The sequence below is a fragment of the Eucalyptus grandis genome, chromosome 11 (genome assembly GCF_016545825.1).
Source record: "Eucalyptus grandis isolate ANBG69807.140 chromosome 11, ASM1654582v1, whole genome shotgun sequence".
Taxonomy (NCBI): Eukaryota; Viridiplantae; Streptophyta; class Magnoliopsida; order Myrtales; family Myrtaceae; genus Eucalyptus; species Eucalyptus grandis.
In genome coordinates, this window is record NC_052622.1 from 16302992 (window position 1) to 16324286 (window position 21295).

The 21295-nt window shown below is 38.6% G+C and overlaps 2 protein-coding genes across 2 annotated transcripts; one reads left to right on the plus strand and one right to left on the minus strand.

The window, feature by feature from the left end:
* Positions 1-123: 123 nt before the first annotated feature.
* On the plus strand, positions 124-2011 carry LOC104427324 (protein LURP-one-related 10). The gene is made up of 3 exons (XM_039305486.1): positions 124-615; positions 885-1115; positions 1242-2011. Exons 1-3 carry the CDS (start codon positions 346-348, stop codon positions 1410-1412), a joined length of 672 nt encoding a protein of 223 aa, XP_039161420.1. The 5' UTR covers positions 124-345; the 3' UTR covers positions 1413-2011.
* Positions 2012-2155: 144 nt separating this feature from the next.
* On the minus strand, positions 2156-15329 carry LOC104425090 (regulatory-associated protein of TOR 1). Its single transcript, XM_010037679.3, has 23 exons — positions 15087-15329; positions 12870-12972; positions 12419-12501; positions 12174-12332; positions 11928-12044; positions 11642-11799; positions 10968-11122; positions 10712-10856; positions 10558-10636; positions 10371-10472; positions 10076-10159; positions 9877-9987; positions 8859-9212; positions 8566-8755; positions 6458-7063; positions 5942-6271; positions 5723-5846; positions 5311-5435; positions 5078-5223; positions 4870-4971; positions 3912-3997; positions 3369-3453; positions 2156-2963 (listed from the first exon to the last, which is right to left on the minus strand). The coding sequence occupies exons 1-23, from the start codon at positions 15327-15329 to the stop codon at positions 2625-2627; spliced, it is 4026 nt and encodes a 1341-aa protein (XP_010035981.2). The 3' UTR covers positions 2156-2624.
* Positions 15330-21295: the final 5966 nt, after the last annotated feature.

Genomic DNA, 21295 nt, shown 5'->3' on the forward strand with positions numbered 1-21295 from the left:
AACATACTCTACTATTGCGTTGGAATTTGCTGTAGTGGCAACAAAAAGAACCTCAATATAGACTCACGTTCGACCTTGAATCTCTGCAAACAAACACGTACGCTTTACTTTAAAAAGACATCTCAAAGATCAGAAGATGGAAAGCGAAAACGGATAGGTATGAAATTAAAATTGAGAGCAAACATCCTTTATCGCATCATGAACGCGACGCCATTGTGTTAGAACTGCAATATTCGCGACCCAGAACAGATCAAGAAACCGCTAGAAGCACGAGTTCCTCTAAAAGGAAAGGCTCAAACGCCATCGCTCGATTCCCTCGCGACCTTCGAACAGGAAAAGAGAAAAATGGACGATCGGTGTCTGATTATGGCCTCCGAGACAACGTACCCTCCCTTAGTGAACCCGGTGGCCGTTGTGAGCCGGAAATTCTGCATGCCTAATGTGGTCGAACTCGTCGTCGCGAGGAAACACGCCGCCATCCCCGGAGGCGGTCTTTTGGTCACGGATGTTAGTGGCAACATCGTGTTCAGAGTTAAGGGTTCCTCCGTTAGCATCCACGAACACCTCATCTTGAACGATGCCGCGAGCAATGCCGTCGTCTCCCTCCAACAAAAGGTCGATTATCATTGAAGTTTAGCACCTGTTCGACTTTTCCTTTGAAAACGACGTTTTTGGTTGACACTCATGTTCGTTAATTTATCCAATGCATTGTCTGAGCATCACCTCATCGTTACTTATACTCCAAAATATGTACGAATCACAAAATCTCGTTATATTTTGACACGATAGCAATATTTGATGATCGTCGACTCAGCAATAGTCGATGATTTTCCTTCTTTTTATTAATGCCAAATAGTTACAGTTTCAATTGTGTCGTTGATCAGATTTTGACTGCTCATCGGAGATGGCAAGCTTACAGCGGTGATAGCTCGTGCCCCGACAACCTAATATTCATGGCCAAGAAGTCGTCGCTAATGCGAATTCATGGGACAGAGATAGATGTGTTCCTAGCAGCCAACACCAGAGAAGATGCTTGCGACTTTAAGGTCAAAGGGAACTGGCTGGAACGATCATGCACCATATATGCCGGACATGGCACTATAGTCATTGCTCAAGTAAGCTTGGAGTTGAAGGGGGGGTTTTTCTTTCTCCTCTGTTCTTTTTTCAGTTAACAGATTGTCAATTTTGTGTGATGTCCGAAGAATACACGGCGCTTGCTAACCGTTTTCGCCTTTCCGTAGATGCATAAGGATCACAAGGCGCAAAACATTGCACTCGGAAAGGACACATTCGGCATAACGGTGTATCCGAATGTAGATTATGCTCTCATTGTTGCCCTTGTGGTGATCCTTGAAGAGATTAATGAAGACACGTTTGCTGGAAAGCACTCCTTTTCTTGTAGTCACCCTTAGCCTTTTTCCATCTTCATTTTATCGATCAGTTGCAATTTGCATTTCCTCAATGATAGAATTCTTTCCACAAGCTTTAAACACTTAGCAGCTATGTCGCAAAGCTGAATGCGCCGCGTCAATCATGCAAGTGGCACATCAAATGCTTTTCTCCTGTGTATTGGTGCATCGACAATATTAGATGCCCGGACGTTCATAAGATATGCAGATATATAGCAAGACAGATCGAGGGGCAGAAGCTGAACCTTAAGCCAAGAGGGGACTCAATATGGCATGGACTTGCAACACCCTAAAACCATCTATTTACACAAGCGTTGCCATTGCAAGAGCAACTTCAAATTACAAGACTTCCCGACGATTTGAAGCAATGTTTTTTTTTGCCGGATGCAAGCATTTTCGAGCATGACGACCTAACATCAGTCGCATTTTTGTATTTGTGGTTAAAAACATCAGTCACACGTCACACATGCACAAAAAAGAACCGGGACGATCAGATAAGTTGAACATAACATGCCCATCTAACTTACCAGCGCAATTAATACTGATTCATAGAAGAAAAATCGCATTCTTATGAATGATATATCAAGATGCTAACCAGCAGATGTACACCACCCAGGTATAGAGAAATCCAAGCCGAAGAAGGAGTAGCAAAAGGTCAAACAGAATAATTTCTTCGATCTTTTACCAGGTGGAGACCGTGTCATCACATCGAGCTTAGACAATGAGAATGACACAAACAGGAGGAAGATAAGCGAGTTAAAGCCCCCAATTGATAGGGAGCAAACCACCCATTTCATTTTGCAGCAACTAAATTAGAATCATCACATTTCATTGCTTTTACAGATTAAAGAGGAGAAGATTAATAAGAGGAAAAAATGGACACACAAGGAGGAAAAGATGAAAAAGAAGAGAGGAATATTTACAGGGATTTACTGGTATAACAGATTATTTGCCAAAGCCCCCATCATATGCAGGACGCTGACCATCTTTGACACTCCATGAGGCTAAAGAATACGTAGCACGTGACTCCACACCCAACGAGTCTACATGAGAACCGAGATAAGTCGGGATTTTCAAAGTGAACCTCGGGGAGACTCTCTGTACAGAGATGTGACTGTTTGATCATCAATTTGCACCGAAAGAGCAGCAGCATCAGTGACACATCCACCAAAGTCAAGCACCTGTAGTGCCACCCAAAATAGAAAGAATGTGCATTTATCTTCCTTGTGCATTTTCATTGGCATATAATGATACGCAAGCATCAGCAGCTCCAGCAGCAAGTAGCACTTGGTAGGGATGGAAAGTCAGGCAGCTAACTGAACCAATTTTCTGGGCCATGAAAGTGGGGTGGTAACGAATAGTGCCAAGGGGTTGACCATCAAGGCTAAAGACTTTAATGCGCTGTTCAGCTGAGCCACTAGCAATGATTGGAGCATGCCTATGGACAGCTAAGGCAGTAAGACATCCTCTGTGAGCATTTATAGTTAGGTAGGGTTCCCCAGTGCATCTGACATCAAGGAACTGAATCTCTCCAGCCTGTGAGGCACTGACAATCTGAAAATAATTTCAATTAGAGCATTCAAATAGCAATGCTTCTTTTAAACATAGCCACAATCACATGACATACGACCATCCATCCAATCATCAATGGACAAAAGAGAAGGGAGAAGAGCATTAAGAGAGCAAAACATCCCAATTCATGCAAGGACACAAATAAGCAAATTCACGAGTCTTTTTCTTATCCGTGCAAATGCAGTATGGCTACCCTTCAATTGTTGCAGACAGACCAAAAATAAACTAAGGGTCTTGAATCGCCTTTATTCTAATATATAAATAACTCCTCACATTCCAAATAGCAACAACTTATGCTTCAAGAAAGGAGGAAAAGGGTTAATAGAAGAGGGGAAAAAAACACATACATAAGGCTGGCAGAAAGATATTGATGGATAATCCAGTTACCTTCGTTGAGTCAAGTCCTGGTTGAAAGCCAATTCCCACAACCCTCTCTACTTCCTTAGTGTGCGGTCGCATAGCAGAAACAAGCCTAAAAACCAAGCAGGTTATGCCAGGCAATTAAAAGCACCTAAAAATGCATGATACTCAACATCTAAAGAGGACATAGTAAGAAGATGGTAATGCTGGACACCACCAGTTATAAAATGAGGGAAAAACGAATTCCAGAGAGAAAACACAAATATGATAAGACCTGATCGACATGCTAGCTGTATATGTTGACACCAATTGACACAAATTAAAATTTAGAATGTAGAATCTAATTTAACAAATTTTAGACCAACGTGCATTGACAAGAATTACACACATGATTATGACATGCTAACACGAATTGCCAGCCCTAAAATGAATATGACCACACTAATCAAAGACAGGTGAGTTTATCAAGTGAAGCGCATTAATACACATCTTAAGGAAGATTAATGCTCAGAAAGCAGTATGGCAAAATTGAGATAAATGTTTGCATTATGCTACAACAATGATACATACATTTCAGGTGCCCGTACATCATAAAGTCTGACTGATCCATCCACAAATCCTGCAGCATGAAGATCCCCACGCACTTGGGAGGCAGACTATATATTTAACAGAGTTTACATATATATCAAGTCAGAAAATAAATAAGAAGAGACCATGCAAGCGAAACAATGCACAAAAGGAGGGTAAAACAGGCAGATTCTTATGTAAAACACAACCATACTGAGTGACAACATCAGCAAAACAAATTTTCAAGGATTAGTAGCTAAGTGTACAGAACTCGATGCAAAGATGACATCACAAAAGGAGGGTAAAACAGGCAGATTCTTATGTAAAACACAACCATACTGAGTGATAACATCAGCAAAACAAATTTTCAAGGATTAGTAGCTAAGTGTACAGAACTCGATGCAAAGATGACATCACAGACAACATGCCGCAATGAACAGGAATGTCAACAATGAGAGACTGCAGACAAGACCATATTACATCTATCCGCCTCAAATCTTTCCTCTCTCAACAGCAGAATGTTTCCAATGCATTGAAGAACACAGACTACAGCGCAAGGACAGAAAAGCAGTCCACTATCAGTCCTAGTATCCATTAAGAAACCTACAGTGACATATCCATACATAGCCACAAGTTTCAAGAGACAAATATAGAGATTACCAGCACAAACGGTTTTTCAGGGAGACTAAAGTGTGCAGGAACTTCAGATAGCATACTCAATCAATTGAGAAGAAAACAAAAAGTGAGGCAATAAATTAAAAGCACCATAAGTAACGTGTCTGAATTTAACCATTTCCACTCTATTGACAAGTCTCAATGGTGAAGGTTTAGTCACATTACTACCAAAACTGAAGAGTACAGTTTCTGAAAGTTGAAGAGAACAGCAAATCTGGCAAGTACATAGATCCAAATGTCTTTTACTTCAACAATTTCGACAGATTTTGGACAAGGGAGAACTCACCAATGCCGAGACACTACATTCTGAAGCGGTTGCAATAGAATGGACAAGCTGCTCCTTATCAAGATCCCAGACCATGATGGAGGATATCTCACCCGAAGCATACTGGTTATACAGACAAAAAATTGTTACAAATAATGTCTAGCGTTGCGTAACATAAAATCAAAAAATTCACCAAGAAAATACTACTATGGACATCCTAAGTTAGTACCAGATATCCAGACTGCTGTTGCCAGTCCACCACTGCATTCAAACTCCGAACGCCTGGTTTATGTCCTTGAATAGAAGAGAATGCTGTGACAAGCCTTTGCTTGCCTTTCAAAGAATAATCTCTCCATATTCGAATATTTCCATCACCTACACAAGATGAATTTTTCCTCTCCATTACAATGTAAAATGTAAACTCTTTTCAGCCATCATAACCAACTAAAAAAGAATAATTACTTGAAGCGACAAGGAGCAAACTGTCATCGAGCTCATTCAGAAGGCACAGCTTAGATATGCCCTTATCCGGGAAGTCGTGATTATCAAAGCTGTTTAGAAGCGCGGCATCCTCATAATTCCATATCCTGGAAAATAAATTATCAGGAAAACACATTATTTAGGTATAAACACATGAACTGTCCACATTGAGCAGAGTTGGCTGACTTTAATGATCATTTTCAGATAGAATATTAAAAAAAATTAAATATATGATGCCTAGAATTGCATTTGAAGTGCTCTTAGAGAATCTGCATGGAAATTCCACATCTGACAGAATCTTCAAACTGGCTTGCTGAGCTCGAAAAATACTTTGGAAATGGTATAGCTACTGCAAACCCTGATGAGTGAAATCATTATACAGAACATGGTATACCTAATGCATTCATTCTCATCTGCAGCAATCACAACAGGAGAAAATGGTTGCAACAAGGCTGCTTTTGTCCCCGTCTCAAATCTGGTGTCCCAGCTGGCAATTTGGCTATTGAACTTACAGACAGCTGAAAGTCAAGAGAGTAAATGAGAAGACACTAAAAAAAGGCTAGGGGCTCATTTTATGACACAGAAGAACATAAGAAAAATGTTGAAGACTCACAAGAGTGTTGGCATTTAGCGATGTGCTCAAGTGCCAATTTCTCCCTCTCCTCCCTTCTAGCTGATATTTCTTCACAATCATCAGCTGCAGTGAGAATTGGCTTGGAGAAATGGCCACAACTCCAATTATAGATAGTCGATTGCGGAAGGAAACTGCGTTCTGGAGGCCCTGTAGTTCCTCCAGAAGCTAAAACAGCATCAGCTAAGCCAGATTCCGGAGAACTCATCAAATATGGCCTGAACTCCAAAGAGTAAACTCTTCGCATTCCTGCTAAATAACTTGGCCGAGGAGGGCTAACAGGAGGAGTTCTGAATGTTAATGGCAACTGACCTGCAGATGATAGCTTAATATCAAGGAAGGTATAGCAGATTTAAAGAAAGGAAGACAAACTATCAAACTCGCAACTATAGAAAATAAATGCAACCATACAACAAAAAGTGGGGTCCATTACAAGTAATCAAAAAAGAACAGGAGCACTTAATTTCTCTTTGAGACTTGGAGCTAAGTATAAATAACCTGTCGTGTGCATCTCGAAAAATGAGGAGGACCGCGCAAGACCAGCAAGACTAGAGGCTCCTGCTATAGTTTCACCAGGCCGCACACTATTGCCAGAGGTTTTTAAAGATTTTGCTACCACTTGCTCAATACCAATAATAGAAAGCACACGTCTGCCAACACTTGCTATCCGTGGTGATGGATCCTTTGCCAAAGTGCACATAGCCACTACGCACTGGGAATACATAGCATTATCAAGTGGTTTTGGCATGAAACTGTGGGCAACACCATTGCTCACACCATCAGGGGCTATTGCAGAATCAGAATGCTGAGATGAATCATCCGATAATGGAGATCCATGCATAACTCCAGATGCAACAAGAGGACTGCTAGATGAGACCCTACCATCCCGAACCGTTGTGTTATCATTGCCAACTCTAAGTATGGGACCAATTTGAGATGAAACAATACTTCCAAGCTGGTTTGGGGTATTACATCCACTACCCGTGCCTTTTATTTGTGCCAGTGAAGGAAAAGAAGTCAGCAAAGAATTAGACTGAGGTTTCCAGCAGGCAGCAGCAATTGCCTTAAGGTGCTTGTTGTGACCAAAAGCAAACCGTCCCAGGGCTGTAAAATTAAAAAATTCAGATTCAGTCTGGTAAAGAAATATAATCCACAGAAATACAGGAAAGTCCCCATTAAAACAAATTTTATCTAAACTGTAGACCACCCATTTGGGAGCATAGCTGGAAGAGAAAAGGGTGGTTAAAAGGGAAAAGTATGATTTATGGAAACATATAAAACACAATATCCTTTGAACTTCCTTAACGCGTGTCATTTGTTAGCTACAACCCAGAAAACAATGGAGCACAAGCATGAGTTGGTAGTCCTAGGGTAAAGCATCATGGCAGATCACTTTGAACAGTTGTCTTCCCATCAACTTCTGTCACATTGCCAAATAGAAAGTAATAGCAGATCATGAAGTAACCAAAATGGACCTAATTTTAGCTTAATAGACAAGAAGTTGGTAATAGAATAATTCAGATGGATCAGTTAAATTTATTGAAGATTTTGATAAAGCTTATAGATGCTACAGCATACTTGACACATAAGCAAAACACCATAATGCTTCCAAATGCTTTAGTATGCATCTTATTACATGCCTTTAAGCATTAACATGAGCAAGATAATGACTAGAAAGTTGCACTCCCAACAGTAACACCAGAGCCTGGATACGTACACCCAACTAATGCCCATGACATACAACTTAAAGTTCCACCGATTGAAAGACCAGAAACAAATACTTGTTAAAGCATAGTTTCTCCCAACTGATCAAACAAGATGGTACCAAGCACACGTGAAGAAACATAACATTTAATATTACCAAAAGGCGCAGCCAATGACAACGGCTGGTAACTCAAGAAAAACTAGGCTCTATTTATTTCGCAGAAAATGAATAATTTGGAAAACATTTTCCTAAAAACGACGGATTGTATCACGTACAAAAATAAATGAATAAAAAAATATTTTCATCATTCATGAAAATGGTCAGACAAATTATTATCAATATGAAAATATTTTCATTGACTAATTATTTCAAGCGATACAATCCATCAATTTTAAGAAGATGCTCTTCAAATCATTCATTTTCGGTGAAACAAACAGAGTCTTAAAGCTAGAGTGCCTTCTAAAGTCATAAGGAGAACAGTTTTGAAAGAGAAAGCAGCAAGAGCAATTCAAGCATGAAGCATAACACTTTTCCCAAATAGTAGCATATATGAACAGCTATTAATTACATCCGCACTATAATGGAACAATATCTTTTTTATGAGTTCGTTTAAGAGAAACTGTATAACAATATGTTCGCACAAAATTGTCAAACTTTATGAAAAAAATAGAGTTTTGTACAAATGAAAGTTCTCAGGAGACACATATCTAAAGCTCAGGAGCAGAATATGATCAATCTGACTGTAGCATGAATTGATTTAGAAGTTCCACGACCAACTTATCCCAGACTGTACCAAGAGATTGGTTGAATACAGTGTGTCATCTTATGCTGTCTTAAATAGAATCTTAGAACACAAAAGAAAGGAACACACCGCATAAAACATAAAAGGCAGATCACAAACCTACAGCGACCTCTGCCCTCACCAGTGGGCTGCCATCTGAAACAACACTCAAGAGGCTTTTGACAATGCTAATCTCAGTCCTAGTCTTTTCATCATCATCATACTCGTCATCTCCAATAACACTCTCTGTATTTGAGTCAAACCCAACATCAAGCAAGGTGCCCAGTGCAAAAACAGCAGAAGCCCTGACCTGAAGTTTACAATAGCGAATTGATAAAACTAATTTCCTTAACATCATACAACAGGAAGGAATTATTTTGACAAGATTTAAATGATAAAGCTAAATTATAGACCTCAGGTTGGGGCTCAGACAATAGAGGATCAAATATAGCAGGGGCATTTGCCTCCAATCCAACCATTTGGGCCTCGGTAAAATCCTCCCAAACCTTTCCCAGACAAAGAGAGAGCCACTGAAGGAACAACGGATCAGTCTGCGTGTCATTTGCATTTGGACCCTGTAGGTGCCTCAAGCAGACATGGATAAGACCTGCTTCGATACATGCTTCTTGACCCCTTCGATGGCCATCCACAATGACAGCCAAAACAAAGGCAGCCATTGCACGCTGCTCAGGATACGCTTCCATACCGTCAAGAAACCTGATAAAGTATGCGTGCCCTCCATCCTTTACTAAATCCACCTGACATGACTATCATTGCACAAGCAAAAACATAAAGGCCATTCAGAATAACACACCACTAAATCATTGAGGAATTCCTAATTAAAGCAACATACTCTCAAATAGTCATTGAATTAGACCCATATTCTTTTGCTTATACTCAAATAGTCAACGAACTAGAATCAAATTCTTTTTTTCCTTTTACTCAATATATGGTCCCTTTCCCCTAAACAAAATATATCTCTCTCCAAAGGACCATATATTCACATTTTGTACCATCACTATTTAGTGCTTAATAAATATGGTTCCAAAAGATTTACTTCACGGATCACACTCAACTTCCACTATGGAAATTCAATTGATGTATATAATGAACTAAGATAAAAAGCATCATTATTTCCTCTTAGGATGAAAACAGTCTCAATAAATTAAGTTATGCACATCCATGAGAAAAAATACTCTTTTGAATCTGGACAACCAGAGACACAATTGTCAAATCGAGATTCATCTAAAAAATGGACAATGCTGTGGCCCCAAACACCCTCCCAGTACCATCCAATCTCCACAGAAGAATGCGAGGGATCAAGCAGTGCACTCCAACACTTTATACACATGCAACAAGATCAATTTATAGCAATGCCAGCCAAACATGTCTAATGTTATGCAGTTCAACAACATTTGCTATCATCATTACCTTGTCAAGGGCAAGAATTTTTGTCCAAATAAATACAAGAATCTGCCGCAGTTCTGGAGTTGTGGTCTGCAACAGTTTTAGGACATATGGAAATATTCCAACTGACAAGGCCTATGAGGAAGTTTTTTTGAAAAGTACACTTAAATTAGTAAGGATGTATGTCGAACGTAAAACGCAAAATCAACAGCACCATTATTACCAGATCCACAGCCCAAGGTCCCATGTCAAGGAACCTTCCAAGGAGAACAAGTGCCCGAAATCGATGACTCTGGCTGAGCAGAACCTAAGAATATGCATAGATTCCTCAATTACACGAACTGATGGACTGACAGCACAACTTGAACAAGCAAGCTTAAACTTGATAAGATTGTGTTATACTAACCATTTGAACGGCTTAAAAGTAAACAAGAAAAAGTGAAGAATGGTGGAGTGAGAGAACTATAACTGCGATATGGTCAAAAGATGACTGCAAACTACGACAAGCCATATCATACCTGAAGAACAATAGGCAGCTGCTCTGGTGGTTTTTTATTTTCAGACCCATGATCAAGCCATACCTCAAATGCTGTTAGCTGTTCGGTGAAAAAAGGACTTGGCTGAAAGAATGCCAAACAGTGTTACTTGAGGACAAACCATGAGTGAGATCAAGTAATTTGAAAGGAAAAAAGTAAAAGTTTGAACCTGGAATTCTGGACCAGAATCCTCCACCAAAGATGGAAGCTGCGATAGACAGATTTCGGCAGCCATGTCCCATGCATCCCTACATACCAACGAGAAGAAAATCAGTAATAAATCTTCACGTGAAACCACTTGATGATGAAAGAAATTGCAGTACCACATATGATGCTGATGCGTTGGTGGCAGTGCTGGGTGAGATATTGGTGAACAGTTTGCTGAACGCATAATTCTTTCAGCAAGTAAAAAATTTCGAAACAAGCTGGCTACCAAAAGGTCTTGTCTGAACAATCTTTGAAACAGATCTGCAGCACAACAATCAAATATTGACTAGTCGCAAATGAAAACGCAATTGATTAAAATAAGAAAATTAAAAAAGCTGCACAATTAAGTACAAAAAGTAAATAGTGTGCTACCATGAGGGAGGACATTCCAAGCAATAGTGTCAGTCACTGCAGTAAATATCCAATTCAGTTCTCCCAGAGGCGTCTTGCGATCGTTTGGGCGCCCAGGAATTTTATCAATCAGAGAATGATCAAGGGACTCCCGTAATAGTGATCTAGTACAGAACCTGACAGCCAAAATTTGAGAACAGGAGTATTCTCAGAATAAATGTCAAATTAACCAATTTCAGATGGATTATATAGCCAAGCTTCATCTACATATTTCTCATATTAATAATAGAGGAAGCTAAGCAGAATATCTCTAACTACAAATTATTTTCAAGAAAGCTATATCACTCATATAAACTTAAGCATAAGAACCTCCACATCACAGCAAAGAAGAGCAGAGCATGCACATGCATCACTTGCCCAAAGATCATTCTATTTACTGAAATACCTATGGAAAACCCAGCACATATAAACTGAAGCATGTCCCAGGGTTCTAGAAAATGCAATATATACCTATTTCAAGCCATTGTTGAAAACAACTATTCACTGCTACGTTAAAATAAACCAACAAAGCGCGCCATCACATGAAAAAACCCAGATCAAACACATATTTGAAGGCTAATGACATAAACTGTTAAAGGCACAAAAATGAGTGAGATCAAATTCAAAACAGTAATATTTAAGGAACTAGGTTTCACCATCTTAAAGCCATCTTAATGGGTGTGGTGAGGCAAGATGTAAAGACATCAGCAGGAAAATCAGAACTCTGAGGGAGGGTCTCATGCGCTTCACAGGCCGCCAGAATAATGCAATCCCTTGTGGATCCACTGGTGCTAGCAGCACCCCAGTCATTAAGCTACCATAGAATTACAAATGCACAGTTATTTGCAAAGTCCAAAAATATATGACAAACATTAAATCACTCTCAAGATGGTTAAATTTGTATTAACAATCACAGCTGAAAGCATACCCATCTTTGAGTACCTCTATAAATGCATTGACAATCAAACCAGCAGCAGAGCAATCGAAGACATATATCGATGGTGTCTTCAACCAAGAATCGAGTTCACTGATCGGCAGGGGGATATACTGTGTATAACTCTGCAAATTGGGCACAATAAAACATGGAAAAGAAATTTAATCAAACGTGACTATTAATTACTATAGCCAGTCCAGCCAAAGTATAAATTCAACAAACTACCAAAAAGAGCCAAGAAAATAAAATATTACCTTGTTGAAGACCCAGATTTCACCATTTGTAGTTGGCTTTGGCACACCGTGACCATTGTAATGAAACAAAACTCTCTCGGACTTGGCATATCTGCGACACGTCGTACAGAGTTTCTTTACTTCATCAACGGTAGGATCAAGTTTCTCCTTATATGAAGCCTGCTTGGATTGCAAGAATTTGGTGATATGAACTCCAGAAAACAAATCAAAAGATAATCATTTAAAAAGGATTTAAGAAATCTCACCTTTGGCTGCCACCTTTCATACTGTTTTTTCAAAGCTTCTCCAATTGATTCAATAGCTTTTCGAGGTTGCATGGAAAATGGATCTAACAAGGCAAATAAATCCAAGAGAATGTAATAAGTAAAAAATGTTATTATAAGTAAAAACTCCCAACTATAATATTCAGGTGCTTGCCATTAGTAAGACGGAAAAGGAGCAATTCAAAATTACTAAATAAAGAGATAGTTTGATAATTATCCAATCAAAAACTCTGATTTCAATTGATTAAAAATTAAGATTGAGCCAAGGATCATATGCAATGAAGTACGTCCAGATATTGGAAAAAGAAGCATCTATTACCAATTTAAGAAAACAACAAACGTCCACAAAGAAGAATATCATGCAAAAATTTCGCAAAGCAAGGAGCTGGTGTAAAAACAGAAAAGAATTCCAAGCATGAAGAAAATGATCTACCTATCCAGCATTCCATTCTGGCACAAGGAGATATCTTTATTACATCAGGTGGATCAACACTTATGTTTAAACATAAGACAATAGCTACACATCCGGTTTTCATCTGCAGAGCAAGAACAAACCATTAGAAACATCTCATTTGCCAGACTAGCATCATCTCTTACTTTAAATTCTACCTCTATAAAATTTGCAATTCTAATTAATGAGTTTCCTTAGACTACTTTCTCAATGATCAACTTCAAGGAATTAAATGAAAATAAAATAAAATAGAGTGGTCTGTAAAAAGCACAATTGGACACGTTTGAAAAATGCACAGACACTGCTGTATCTCTCAAAGAAATGAGACACGAAGAATATCACCTTTACTTTAGGAAAGAAGCCATTCCTCTAACAGAGAGAGAGAGAGAGAGAGAGAGAGAAGCCATTTGAGCAAGAATATCTTAACGAGATAAGACTAATCGTAGCAATGACTTCATGATAATAATCCATGCCACAGAGAGATGGTTTCATCTCTACACCTTAAGAGAGCACAACACCTTATATGAGCATTTTTTTGCAATAACTTTACTTTGACTGATGTGGATTATATCATACTTAAAGTAATAAAGTAGACATATCACTGTTTCAATCAAAACCAAATGAATGATTCTCAGCTTTTCACTTTAAACAGCCCATTTGCTATTGTGTCATGCCCATCGTTAGGAACTAAGAGCAAATGCAACACCAGAAGTTGGGACTCAGGAAACACGAGCACTGTGACCCGCCAACCCAACAAACTCAAAAGGAAAAAAAATACAGACATACACAAACAATATCAGAGGATAACAGTTCTTCTCCTCAATGTAATTTAACCCTTATCACTTGTAAAATATTAATACCATTTCATTAACAGGAGATAAATAGTTCTAATATCACTATATTCACTGTTATGAAAGCCATTGGTTTCTCAGCAAATAGTTTGTTAGATAAGGATTAGCTTTTCCTGTTCATATCACATGAGGCAGCTGAAATTTCAATTTACCTGCACTTCTTAAAAGCTCCAGTTAAACACAATTGACCCTCTGCTATTACAACAATTGCTTTCTTTTTGCCAATGGGTTTCCCAATCCAAGACTATCGCTTCAAAGCAGAATGACTAGGGAAATTTGTTCAACTAGAAAAGCCAAAAAAATCCTCCAAGAAAATGGAAGGTTTTATAGGCATAATAGTCATTTGCTACCCCTGCTGCATGTATTAGAGCTAAAGAGCTTTATTAAATTACCATTTTAAAACTGAAATTGATACCTATGTAAATATATGCCATAGTATATTGCAACTCTGCCATCAGGATAAGCAATAACATATCCCACAAGTTGCATGCCTCATAGGCAGATGTTTCTTGAATCAATCAATTCCCACGCGTCTGTATATTTGGATTTGTGTGGAATCAATTATATAAGCACAACAAACATTCCAGGCAACTTGAACCCATCAAAAACTGGAATGAATGGCAGGAGAGCTTGAGGACAATGCACAATAATACTTCTCTACTCCAAGCAGAACATCCAAACAAATGAACCATTTTGCAGGTGCATAATTTGCAAATCTATTACCTGCCTAGATCAAAAATGATAAAGACAGAAAGCAGTCTACAATTGGAAGTTTGATCGCCAGACGACTTCTCAGCTAACTTCAGAAGATCACTATGCGCAGAAATTAAAGTTCAGAAAAGAGTACGTTGAGAACAAATCCGGTGAGTTAGCCAGGGTAAGGCAAGGCCCATGTGGCAGCCAGTGCTAGTAGAATTAAATGTTAGGCTTAGCTTCCCCAAATCCCCAATTGTCCTCACAAAAAATGGAGGTCACACGAAAAATGCCAACAAAAATTCCTCACCATCTCACACATTTACATCGAATAAAATGTTATGTGCCATCAGAGAATACTCATAAGCCTTAGTTATCAAAAGATAATCCATCCCTCTTTGCCCTGGCCATCTCTTACCCATCAAAAAACGCAATACAACTCTACATACATAATCCTGTGAAATGCAAATCACTCGACCTGAATCGCAACAAGAACCAGTTCAGCGGGCAGTAATGTGAACAAGGAAAAAAAAAGAAGCAAGTCGGCGATAAGACACGGCCCGCACTTATTCACAAGCGAACAAGATGGATCATCATCAGCCAAGCCAAAGGGCAGAGAAAAGAAGAAAGAGAGAAGGGACGCCGGAAGGGATACCCGGTCCTTGGGCCGCCATTTCGAGACCAAGCCGCTCTCGGAGGGGCCGCAGGGCACGCAGGCCTCGAAGGCCTCGTGCCGGAGCTCGCAGAAGACGACATTCTGCGGCAAGTAGGAGAGGTTGCTGGTGCCGAAATCGCCATCTTCGTTGCTGGAGGAAGGGACGTAGTGGTCCAGGTGATTCGACCCCACGGACACCGACGACTGAGAGAACCGGGACGCCATCAAATCGCCCAATGCCATCAATTTGGAAACCAATCCCCTCGATGACGCCAACCATAAAACCCCAAAAATCGAAAAAAATTAAAAAAAAAAAAAGCTACCCAATCAAGAGGACGGCGAGAGGAGGCTTAGGGTTCAGGCGAAGACGGGAAAAGGGGGCCTAATCGACGAAGCCGCTGAACCAGCGGCGCAGGGAGATGCGCAGGCGGAAGGATAGAGAATCCAGCTCGAAGAACCCTAGAGAGAGAAGGGGGAGGGGGGTTAGGGAGCGACAAAGATGGAGCCTTTTCCCGGAAAAGGAGAAGAAAAAAGGGAACTTGAACAGGAGGAGCGAAGCGGCGAGAGGGAAGCGACGGCAATGGCTTCTTCACCAGGCGGCGGCGGCGGCGGCGGCGGCGGAGGAGGAGGCGCGTGCGCGCGTCGAGGGGGGGACTGTCTACGGTGGCGGCAGCAGAAGAGAAGAAGCGAAGCGAGGCGAGGCGAAAAAGGAAATGGGAAAAAGGAAGGGCAGGAAGCTGCCTCTTACACTTTCTCTCTCCTCCGAATTTTGGGATTTTGGAGAGGAGAGAGAGAGAGAGAGAATATTTGCTTTGAGCAAAATTTCCTCTTTTCTCCCCCTCTTTTAATTTTTTTTTTTATACATTTCCCCCTTTCCTTCGACGAGATTTATAATTTTGCTTATTATTTCCTTTTCACGTGAACCTTTTTTTTTTTTTTTTTTTTGGGGGGCCTAAGGATCTTCTATGTGAATATTTTCGCATATATTTTGATTGCTCCGCATTTTTCACGTAATGGAAATAAAAAAAAATGATGTAGGAGCTTTGCGGTTTATGCCATCAGGTCGCTGAAAGCTGACAAGAAGTTTGATGCAAACAGGATGACTACGTTATGAATAAATCGGTCTGTACTGTTGGTCTGCGATTTTCCATAATAAAATTAAAATTAAACGGATTCCAAATAACTTTCATTTAATAGATACTTCGACCGTTTTCTTTTTTCTTTTTTGGCATAAGATTCGTGGACGACATTAATTGACACGATGACTTCGACCAATTGGAATTAGAGGAGAAGGGATTTGACTTGAAATTAAAAAAAAAAAAAACCAAATCTTACCAATCCAATTACAAGATTACAAAGATTGCAAATTTAAGGATAGCGTCGAAAAATGAATACGATTTCACAGACTGAATATTTACCATTCCTTTTCATCAAAATTCGATTTTTCTTTTTCCTTCAAATTTTGCAACTGGATAAAATTTATAATTCATCGACTGACGATTCTTTATAAAAATATTACCATATAAACTTTTCCAACACAACTAATCTCGTGAATGTACCAAATCGCCTCATCTGAGTCCACAGAAAGGAGACTCCACCCACGTTATGGGGAGTGGCCACCGGCGATAATCAAGTAGAAAATGCCGTATTTTGCAATGAAACGTGTACCCAAAATGAAACACTTAATTATTCAATTAATATATTCGCTGTTTGAATTTTATATCTTTTTATGCAAGAAAGTAACAAATTTGAAAGTGCTGGACCTGCTGGTATGGAAAGTGGCCCCCAGAAAAAGAAGTTAGGGTTAGATGGAATACATTTCGGTGGATTTGGTGTGGACGGGATATATTGCTGAATTTATTTTATGCAATGCAATCTCTGGTCTCTCCTCTGTATTTTTTCCTCGATATTATTTATTTTGACCACTACATTTGGGACTTCTTCCACCCATTTGCTTGGAGTAAACTTCACCTTACCTTATACTCGAAAGGTTGTAGAATATTAAAAAAATAACTGCTTTATCAAAAGCACTTTTGATACAAGAAGCATCATAAACGGATAGAATCATCCACCAACGAAATAAATATACTTATTGATATTGACTTCATATGTATGTTGGTATGTTTATTCTTGTTCACATTAGAACGGAAAGATTCATCAATCGACAGATCGGACATAACTATTAATAGCAAATTTTGCATATATGTTAGCATTTCAACTTTGTTTGAGGAGTAATTGTTTATCATGATAGTGAACGGGATGATATTTCTAAACATTAAAATCATTCTTAGGAATAAAGTTGTTTTTTCTCGACTATTGCTTTCTTGATGAGGCTAGGCTTCTAGTTCGACATATATAGTGGTATTGCTTGAAATTGGCCCACATGGATCATGAACATTTGTATTAACGACTTGATAAGTAACTCAAATTGGAACTGAACATGATATAACGAAGTTATGTAAACAAGAAAATGCCAAATGCATTTTCATTCATGCTAAAACATCATTTGCATTTACTTTGCTTGGGAGAGATATCGACAAATTGCAACCAAGTACGACGGATACCCTCTATGCCATATTCAATATAGATACATACGCATCTTTCGTCGCTAAAGGGCAGGTGAACAAGCAATTTGGTCACGTGCACAAATTGTAAGAGAATCCTCAACCGAGATTGAGCTACCTTGGACTTGGGGTCCAAAGATAAAAGATACTTGTGTAAGATTCATTGACAGGCGCTCACCTGCGTACATTATAGAGTTTAACACCAAGGTAATTGGTCAATGATATATGGGCTATGTGTCTTCCACAAGGGCACAAGTTCGATTCATACTGTGAGAGAACCTCTACACGACTTGTGTAAATACGGTACACCTTGAGTGAAGAGATATCCTTACTATGAGCATCTAATGAGTGCGATAGCTAGCTTGCCAATCTCGGATTTTTGGATAATTGGTATAACTCAAACTAAACATTCTGTGATGGGTGTGAAATTTCATGATAATGCCAAGAGAAGGTGACCATTGGAGCGTTGGTCTCCTTTTCCCACCATTTTACCTATTACGAAGAAGCATAATATACATTATAGAATGAGCAAATTAAGTGTACCCACATTTGTATCATTTATGGAATTAATGAGTAGGATTAACTTAGAAACCGTATTCTAGGTTTTTCCTTATTAATGGACTGATCATCTTTGATGGCAATATATAAAACACCTCAGTAAATATCCCCAATTCCTAGAGTTTGAATCGGTTACCTGTTAATGCATCATCAGCTTAAATTCGAAATTTAACAATATACAGTTTGATCTATCAATTACCAACTCATGTACGAGATTAACAGTACCGATCAAATTTATAGAGTTAAACAAATACTTGACACCGATAAAATTCAAATATAAGTTGGTAATGCTTTGATACTAAATATAATAAATTCCAATCAAAGATGGTAACATTCCAAATGCTTGCGGTAGCTTCATGTTAACAATATCGGTAAATTTTCTACCCAATTGCAAAAGCCAAAAATAAAATGGCAACTCACTCAATTAACATCAAAAGATTTCGATGCAAATTCATAACTTAGTGACGCATGACTGGTTTAAAAAGTTTGCCGTTATCATATATTTATTGACACTTTTGATTAAAAAAAACATCATGTATTATTTTTCTTAACAAAAAGTAAAATAGAATGTCATTTTATCAACTTTTAGGATTTATGGACGATCAATTCGCGATATGGCTAGATAGGGATTACTTCATATGTGACAAAAATTATTGGGTTATGAACATTGAGATGATCTCATTTAGAAAACTTCCTCAATATTGATCCATGATGTGGCACTATAATCAGCAATAGCTAAGATACTTAGGAGGAAGACTAGTCGCCAAATCTGCCAAAAGTTAGCATAAAGAATTCCGGGAGATAAAGTGTTTAGGCGAAAAAATTATTAAATTTTTTTATATTTATTGTATGACAATCAATCCAGTCATATACTTTTTAATTTGATCAATTTGATGTTAAATTTTTTGACCATTTGCCAATGTAGCATTTTCAACCTATTTTGATCGAAAATTGTTGACGTATATGTGGTATGTGACACAACTAACACTCATGTTGATGATTTTTGTAATTTTTACAAATATTTTTCCTTTTTTTTAATATCCCTCTATTGACCACTAGTGAGGGTGAGGTTTGTTAGTGGGTGATCCTTGCTTGTGGATTGACCTTCCCTGGCCATTGCCGAGACTCGGTGACCAAAGGAGTGAAACGGGTGAAAAATAAAGAAGAAAGAAAGAAAAAGGGAAAAAAATTTCATAAAATTTTACAAAAATTGTCCATGTTAGTTTAAGTTGTACCACATTAAACAACCAGTTTCTACGTCAGTGAATTCTGATAAAATCAGCAAATCGTTATAAGATTTATGATTAAATTAATCAAATTAGATAATATAGGATTGAATCGATTATTGTGCTACAAATTTAGGACTTCTTTGGATAATTTTGCCGAATGTAGGCCAATATGATTAGCTTTAACATATACTTCCAAGGACAAAGCAAAGCCATACAGGAGGTGACGTAGCTGTCGTGACCTCATTCCCTTCGATCATCTAGCCATTACAAAGTTAAAGACCCCGAATTATTGACCACTTTGTTTGCTTTTCATGATTTGTCCTTTATGTTCAGCCATGTCCAAGGGGGCCGCACATCGTTGCACATTGTCTCATCCCATGTCCACTGCTCGTGGTTGGTCACTCCCAAAAGAGGTGGAGACGCATTTTTAACTTTTCAGATTTGACAAGTATGCAAACCATTGTTTTAATTTAATTAAAACTAGCGGGCAAAAGAGATAAAAACACATGTAACATCTAAGTGGGGAGAGAAATGTTCTTTCCTGTTTTTTCTTTATGTGAATTCGCTTTAATGAAATAAAGGTTACTCGGGTTTTAGCTTTTTCCTTTATCTCTTTTGATTTTATTGGATTGATCGTCGGTCTAACCATTAGAGAAGATTTGAAGATTCTCCGTATCTCCGTTCATAAATTATGTATCTTGTGCATATTCTTGTTTTGTCCTCATTGATATTGTAACGACATAGTGCCTTAAATAATTTCTCAACTCTCCTACAAAAGATTGGAAAAAATAAAGATTCCATTGAAGAATGAAGTTTTATCAAGAAACTAGTATCCGTATCCGTGGGTTGCGGGGGTTCTGGTTACAACTTTAATGGTCAAAAGTATTTTCATATGTAATGTCATTTGGATAAGCAAATTAAGGAATTATATAGCTAGATATTTTTTATAAGATATGCAATTATCCTGAGGCATATTCTTGAGCAGAAGGGCACAGTTCACATCAAGACATAATTTAAGATCAGGCAGCTTTTGAAAAATCAGACACATCAAAGGTTACTCATCCATACTTCATGGGGAAGTTCCATATGTCAACATCAACAACTTGTGATATAATCATGAGAATCAACAAAAATCTTTCTTCCACAAGAAAGTGACTCTTGAGATTTCAAAGAGATAATTCGGCCATATATATTGAAAAACTTGTAATGTTCCATGAGCAAATAATCATTTTGAGCAACATCAGCTTATCCAGAAAAGAAGGAACATGTCAATCTAGATGCATCAGCTGTATTGCCTTAAAGAACAAATCTCATCTCGCCCCTCCACGATTTCTGGCCCCATTTTGCGATGGGCCCTTGGGCGCTCTGTTTCAAGCATTTTTCTGTTACCAAATACAAGCTCGAGTTCGAGTCCTAGCTGATCGGTCACTTTTCTTCGATATGAAGGGCCTGGTGAATCAAGCACGTATTCCCTTTCCCTCCAGAGTATTACAGATTAATCGAAAATCAAGTGATGAGTTTCTCGCTCGAATTCGGACACTCATTGCGAAAGCAAGCTTTTTAATTTCTGCAGGTTTCCACGAACCTTTGGAAAATATTTTGCATACGCGACAGAATCAGTTGAATATCATCTTTGGTGTCAAACTGCATCCAACGAGTATTTTGCCAGAGGAAAGAAATGCTTAAAAGAGGCAACAAGTTGTTGACCCCAACCGCGACTTTTTAGTAGACAACACTGGGCAAAACTAGATTGCAAAGTCTGAAAAGGTTCTCTAGGGTTCTTTCGAAACAAACATCAACACAAAACAGATTGTATCCATACTGCGTCCACCTCAACATGCCAAAACGAACAGGAAGG

What these genes read in the sequence shown, in the direction of transcription:
- LOC104427324 (XM_039305486.1), top strand. Translation starts at nt 346, where the DNA reads ATGGACGATCGGTGTCTGATTATGGCCTCCGAGACAACGTACCCTCCC. An exon ending in TCGTCTCCCTCCAACAAAAG is followed by an intron (nt 616 to 884) that starts GTCGATTATCAT and finishes GTCGTTGATCAG; the next exon opens with ATTTTGACTGCTCATCGGAG. An exon ending in GCACTATAGTCATTGCTCAA is followed by an intron (nt 1,116 to 1,241) that starts GTAAGCTTGGAG and finishes GCCTTTCCGTAG; the next exon opens with ATGCATAAGGATCACAAGGC.
- LOC104425090 (XM_010037679.3), bottom strand. Translation starts at nt 15,329, where the DNA reads ATGGCATTGGGCGATTTGATGGCGTCCCGGTTCTCTCAGTCGTCGGTG. An exon ending in GACCTTGGGCTGTGGATCTG is followed by an intron (nt 9,988 to 10,075) that starts GTAATAATGGTG and finishes ACTTCCTCATAG; the next exon opens with GCCTTGTCAGTTGGAATATT. An exon ending in TTTCGAGATGCACACGACAG is followed by an intron (nt 6,272 to 6,457) that starts GTTATTTATACT and finishes TATCATCTGCAG; the next exon opens with GTCAGTTGCCATTAACATTC.